Genomic DNA, 7,250 nt, shown 5'->3' with positions numbered 1-7,250 from the left:
TGAGGCAGTTCTGAAGGCAAAAGGGGGTCCAACCCGTTAATAGCATGGGGTACCTAATAAAGTGGCCGGTGAGTGTATATGTATATGTGTATGTATATATATATGTGTGTATGTATATGTATATGTGTATGTATATATATATGTGTGTATGTATATGTGTATGTATATATATATATGTATATATATATATATACTGTATGTGTATATGTGTGCATGTGTGTATATATGTGTGTGTGTATATGTGTATATATGTGTGTATGTATATGTGTATGTGTGTGTATGTATATGTGTATATATGTGTGTGTATGTATATATGTATGTATATGTGTATATATGTATATATGTGTGTGTGTGTGTGTGTATATGTATATACATATATATATAAAGAAGAGTGTCTATACACCTCTGTATATGCATACATGAATGTATGTATTTTTTATTTTAATGTTTTATATGTTGTTAAGACTTGAAATGGTCTGGTCAACTTATTTGACTTATGTTTAGTGTATATTGAGACATCCTATAAAGTCCGCTGGCTCCTTGTATCTCTGCTTTTAGTTGGGAAATATTATACTCCCAATTACAAACTGTACCTTATATAATTTCAAGCAGATGCATGCTAATTCTTGGCGATCTTCAAATCTCATAATTTGCATTTACATGCTGCAGGTTTCAGGATGGTTTTGAGTCTAAAATATATTCCAGAGCCTTAATAAGTCTAGTTGTAGTCAACTGACCTGAGTAAGAAACACTTGAAAACTAGGTTCCAACATCAAGGTTTTTTTCACTGTAGTGTTCAGTCAAGTAAATAAAACCTCTACTCTACAGAAGTCAATTTTTTACTGGCCCCTATGCAAATAGTTTTTAAATTAGTGGTTATCAAATAACGGCAAAGAGTTTTTTTATTTGGGCTGGGCTGGTACAGAGGAGGAAAGGTTCAGTCGAGATTTGCCACAGTAAATTCTATTCAGTGGCCGTGTACTTTGCTCCAAAGATGTTTCAGGGGGATGCTTTTTTTTTCTCTTTGTTTTGAAATTCGGAGCTGCTGAACTCACACTCTGGCTGTTTTTCAGCCGTGACTTTGAAGGCAGCAGGCAGAAAGGAGGCCTCTGATCTTTCTCCCCTAAGAGTTGTCTCTCTGCAGACGTGAGTCTGGCTGAGGCTAAGGTATCGAGCCACTCTGAGCACTACAATAGTAATGAAATGAATCGGATGCTTTGACTTGAGCATTGGAAGACCCACACAAACACACACACACACACACACACACACACACACACACACACACACACACAGACACGCACACACACCCCTCTGAAATGTTCTACAAATGTGGAATGATCAGTAGTTAATGCCTATTGATTGAGTCCATACTGATTATGAAATAACTTATTTGCATTGAGCACTCGCTCCTATTCTTGCTGCAAATTTCACTACTGCATGTCTGGATTTTAAACCTTTATGGGGACATAGGTTGACGTTAATGACCGTGTTGTTTTCACAGGAATAAAAAGTCACTTACACACCTGTACTTTGCAAAGGGAAATGATTGGTCAGAAAACTTCATCTCATGTTTCCATTACATATGAATGCTTCAGTAATGACATCCTTTGACAATCAATCATCTGATCCACTTCCTCAATGCATACGCAGTATATGGTTATACCGTTCTTAATGTGTTTACCAATGGGGTGTCTCTCCGCTATATGTGTAGGGTGTTCACACAGTGTATTGCATGTGTTATAAAAGTAGAGTAGTGTGGGCGTAGCGAGTGTTTGGTTAAGGGCGAGAGAGAGAAAGACCGAGACAGACAAGTGTTGGCCATCGGAGCAGGTGAGAAATTTGCAGGAAAGTTATCATGTGGCAGGAAGTGTACAGTTTGTCCATGAATAAATGCTGCAAGTCTCCCCTGCAGCTCATTTCCAACCACGGTGTGGAAGCTGAATCAGAAAAGTTATCTTGTTACCTTTTTTCAGAAAGACCAACATTTAAGGCTGTGGATGAAAATGAGAGTGATTCTCATGAGATATTATCTAGTATCTTGTGTATTACGCTGTAATACATAAGATAGTAGACATTTTAGATAGTGCTTTTGTTTTCAGATGAACAAAGAGCAAACAGTTCTCTATTGGTTGAAGTCTTGGAGTTGATACGTCTGTAAGTAAAGATGTGGAATGTAGTAAGAATAAGTGTTTTATTGGGCATTATTCTATGAAAGAAAAACGTAATTTCAGTAACATGCTGGTCATCTGCTTCACTTTTTAGCTCCCTAGCTAACTTAAAGGTGCGATCCCATGGAGGTCTGTGCTAAGTTTATGACTGTACAATCCATAGTACATACTTCCCTGAGTTACTTACTATACTGGATAGTTGTTATATGTTAGATTCAAAGATTTACCACGTCTTAGTCATGTTACCTGTGAAGAGAAGAGGTTGAAATGCCCATTCATTTTAGAAGTTAATGAGCATTCCATGTACATGGAACTGTTTACATGTCATTGTTGTTTCATATGCCTACGTGTGTGCAGTACACTGATACAGGCTTTGTGTTGTATCTTTGAGTTTTACAGAAGCATCGATAAAGCCATAACTTTTCCCAGAACAGTTATTATTTTTACAGTTTTATTGGAGTGCCTTGCCTTGCTCAGACATGCAATCGTGTGGACAGAATAAATATATTTAATGTAAGCAGTCCTCAATTATTTAACTCAAACATATCTCAACCATGCCATGTGATATGCTCCTTCTGTACATTTTAAGAACAAATATTACTGGGAGTTCATATTATTGACACCATTGACTATCTCTGTGATAACTTGGCTGCAGTTTAGCACATCCAGTCCAGCCACACACTAGCCATCCACCTAGTCTTGTTTTTGTTTTTTTGTGGTGGCTGTTACTGCTTATGCTAACCATGACTTCTTCATTCCAAATGACCAGGGTAGCTGCTGCCTGAAATGTAAAATGCATTATTTCCTGGAGATGTTTTCCAGGAAAGACCTGCCCTGTTACTGGGTGTTTTCAACAACCAATGTAATGGGTCTCTTAAAGTGGATAAACTGTGCTGTAGATGGAATTGTTATCATGCCATTGTATTTTTAGATAGAGAGTAGCAAAATAAAAATACATAAAGATGAAAATGATATTCAATATTTATCAAAATAGGCCAGCATTTCTAAGAAGACGTATGGTTCCTCAGTATGTACCCCGGCTAAATAATTGAAGGGGAAGGAATATCTACAAAAACAAACAAACAAACACACACACACACTCTCATTCATATAAGTCATTACTATGAAACTGTTTGTTTGCTAAGTAAAGCTACAGCAGAGGAAAGAGAAGGTAGAAGCTAGCTATGCTGACATAAAAGACAAGGTGGTGACAGCTGCCGGTAAACATTACAGTAGGACAAGCAAGCAGCCTCCTCTTTGAATGGAGGCACCTAACATTGAGTTGACAGTCCAATCTGTGGGAAATGAATTTAAGGTAAAAGGTTCAATCAATCATATTCATTTTAAACCATATTGGAGCCAAGAGAGAGGGTCTACAGCCATCTGCATTCCAGGAATTTTTGATTTGTGTGTTCCAACACTGTCACACTGGAGCTGATAGACTGCCTCTTTAGTGTTGGAGATGCTTTGTTTTAAGCCCAGGAAGTAGTGTGGAATGAATGCTTGCTAATCCAGGTACTGTCCTTCTTGATTCCACTGATAAAGTGCAGTAAACCACATGAAATATTTACCCTTCCTCCTATTCTTTTTTTTTTTTAAACATGGCTGAACTATTTCTTCTTACGAATCTTTTTAAGTGTTTAAATTAACCTTTTGTATTTTTTTTATTTAAGCTTTTTTTTTCTTGAGAACAAAAATGTTTATAAGATGTTATAAAACCGTTACAGAAAGTTTTAAAAAATAAAGAAATGCAGTTTGACATCAACTGTGTGCTATTTTTTAAAGATAAAGGCCGCCATGAACTATGATTATTAAACATGCCAGAAAATGTGGTGGAAATGCAGGTTTCACGGCCCCGGGCTGCTGACCCAGGGCCGGTCTCTGCGCCACACGTTGGCACTGCCTCAATACTAGAAATGAAGCAGGTGGCATCGGGGTCCAGAAGGCCTGAACCCTCCTTTAATCTACTTCCACAGACAAACAAAACTACCACATTACAACATTCAAAATAATGTTAGTAAAGGAGATTAGTTAGGAGAAAGTAAACATCACATTGCAGTTTTATTATGAATTGAATGATTTAATTTGAAGTCATTTCTAGAGCATAACTTTATTGATCTAAATCAATTCTTCCAAAGAGCATGACACCTCTTTCAAGCAATAATCCTCTTTTCACACTAAGACACCGGTTCAAAGAAGTTGTATTATAATTTTAACAACTTTATAGGGGCTGCACTAAATATTTAGAACAGTAATATATTTGTGTAGGCAAACAAATATTTGCTATGTAAAGATATAGGGGAGTAATTACATCCTGTGCAGAGAATAAAGTCGACTTCCTCTTTGTCTTTTGTAATTGAGTTTTTTTGTTTTGATAGTCCAGCTGAGAGTAAATGCATGCAGTGGTATCTGACGCAGAATGCAATTGTTTTTCTTTTGTCTAAATCTCGAGTATAGCCCCTTTCAGGGCTTCTTTGCCTCTTATTCTGGCCCAGGCTTCCCTAAGTATGTTCATATTGGACATTGCAATACATGATATACTTCGATAGTATTTCATGCAAATGCAGAAGAAGGTAGTGTGCCATGCTTGGGGTGGGGATGTTAACCGTTGCCAAGGACCCACACTTACTTTTTAACCATGATGATGATCAGTTGGAATTGCTAGTGCAGCCACAAGGACAACTCCAACTCAGAGACAACATTCAAATGTCATCTATGACTTCTACTATGTGTAACTGTCTTATATTATACTGTATTGCAGAGTAGCATTGTGTGTGTTTGTGTGCTGTTCCAGATCTCGGGGCTTTCAGTGGGAAGACCAGAGGCGGGGTTTCCGTGCGTGAAGGCCAAGGTGTGGTGCTCATGTGTAGCCCTCCTCCTCATTCCCCAGGTAAGACATTAGACCTTCACTCAAAGCCAGAAAAAAATCATGTTTTCTTCTCTTCCCCGCTTTAGGATTGTCAATAGACTCTTCCCCTTTCATCACCATTCCTATGACAACAAGTACTGTTATCACTGTGCCAGGTGAATGATTGGTTTCTTTATTTATTTATTGCATTGTGTTTCCATGGTTAGTTTTTGCAGCCGTCCATTCTCCTCTCCATCCATCCATGCTATCCAAATGATAAGCATCATAAATTATGGCGATGCCAGAGCACCAATTCTCAGAGATCAAATTTGCTGGATCATTAGAAATGTAAAATAACTGTTACACAACCAATTATTTCACTTAGGCAGAGCATAGGCAGCGCTCTTTAATGGCATATCTTGCTTATTCCTCTCTGCAGTTGTCCTCTAACGTAGGCTCTTATGTGAGCCATGAATCATCCAGGCTTTCTGTTTGCATCAGCTGCACTGCACCCGTGGGAATGTTTGCCATGAGTGCTCCTCAGCTCCTGTTCTGGATGCCATTTTGAATGAGATGACAACCAGAGAATTAGTGACAGAGTAGCTGATGAAAAAGAGATAATTAATAAACAGTGATGCTTAGTGATTGGCAGATTAAAGTGTAGCGCAGATGATTCTCATCCTGAAGGTTGTTTATCAACTGCAGCACAGGTGTTGCCTTTGCTTCAGTTGAATGGCATTTTGATTTGATTGGTTTTCAGGTTGTCTGTCTGTCCGTCCCATTCTCTCGAATGCAATATCTCAGGAGGGTCTCGAATTAGGCACTAACGAGGTTCAAGGTTTACATTTCTTCGTTTGTCATGTGCACAACAATAACAGACATAGTTGTTGGCAATGTAAATCTTCACAGGCCTCAGACACCTCCCACAATGCTCATTAAATATATTTAAAAAAAACATGTTATAACAAAATCTGAATTCAAGACCGAAGGAAAAAAATAGTGCAAGTTAAGATATAGGGCTAAAATATAACTTATGTAACATTTGTGTAGACGGTTTTGTCTAGACTCAAGGATGAGGATTAGAATTCAGTCAAGGTTCAAGGATTATGTGACCTCACATAACACGTTTTTGGCCATAACTCAAGAATGCATGCACTAATTAGCAGCGTCAGCTGTTACTCTGATGCTGGCGGCTAGCTAGCTTGCCAACAAGCTCTGTTTGTTTAGTACGTATTCTTAAACCAAAAAGTATTAAACCCGAAGGTATATTATGCCAAAGGTGTCCAATAGGATAAAATGATGAAGTGATGACATTTTATAGCTAGAAGGGGCAAAGGTCAACTTCACTGTGACATCATGATGATATTTCAAAAAGCTTGTCTGGCCATTATTCAACGCAAAAACACAGGAACAGAATGGGAGGGATTTGGTCGGTTGCTGAATTAGTGACACTAATCTTGAAACTGTGGTAATTTTGTAGATCTTCTGTGCAAAGCGTCAATGTTTCGTCAAAGAATACACGTAATACCTTCTAAAAAAGTGCAACATACATTACACATTAGCATGGACAGACATGGATGCAAACAGCAACTTGACTGGTTAGGTAACACACTGCATTTGCAGATATAATCTCAGCAGATACAGGCTTTTATGTTTCCATCTCAACCAAAGTTTCCTCTTAATGGTTAAAAGAGAAATTGACATGAAATTAGATTCAAACACTGGAGATGTTGTTATGTGAGATCAGTATAATGGAAATAGTGATTTTCTGTCATTTAAGGTTTGTTCCAGTCTTGCCGATGCAAGCTGTAAGCTGTAAAAATGGACCCAGGCTTCATGATGACACACTGTGAGACCCCATGTACCATTGCTTGTGTTAAATTGACTGACTGGATCAATACAGAATATGTTATAGTAATAATCAGTCAACCGCTAAAAGTGCAATTTAGAACAATGACACTTTACATCAGATATCATTCAAATAATCTCAATATCCAACATCTCATGTGGTGAAACACTGTAGCGAGTCATTTTAACACTTTATTCTTTGCTTTCTGATTTGTCTTGTCTGTATACATACATTCAATACATTCAATTTGCAAAATGAAATGTGACGGAGGTTGTCAAATCAGCATTCATCAACCAAAGACAGTAAATAATTAAGAACAGATCTACAAAGTAACACTCATGTCACTTCAAGCCCAGAATAACTTACATACTTAAAATATATA

The 7,250-nt window shown here is 37.7% G+C and overlaps 1 protein-coding gene across 4 annotated transcripts in view; it reads left to right on the top strand.

The window, feature by feature from the left end:
* The window catches only part of cntn5 (contactin 5), a 111,568-nt gene that overhangs the window by 55,232 nt on the left and 49,086 nt on the right, over positions 1 to 7,250 (top strand). For all 4 annotated transcript variants that reach the window (XM_034867147.1, XM_034867146.1, XM_034867148.1 and 1 more), the window contains one exon: positions 4,966 to 5,061. In XM_034867147.1, the coding sequence (XP_034723038.1) occupies positions 4,966 to 5,061 (96 nt within the window). The remainder of the gene's footprint in view (positions 1 to 4,965; positions 5,062 to 7,250) is intronic.

Source organism: Etheostoma cragini, chromosome 3 (genome assembly GCF_013103735.1).
Source record: "Etheostoma cragini isolate CJK2018 chromosome 3, CSU_Ecrag_1.0, whole genome shotgun sequence".
Lineage (NCBI taxonomy): Eukaryota > Metazoa > Chordata > Actinopteri > Perciformes > Percidae > Etheostoma > Etheostoma cragini.
The sequence above is the reverse complement of the archived record's forward strand: the minus strand, read 5'-3'. Positions and strand labels throughout refer to the sequence as shown.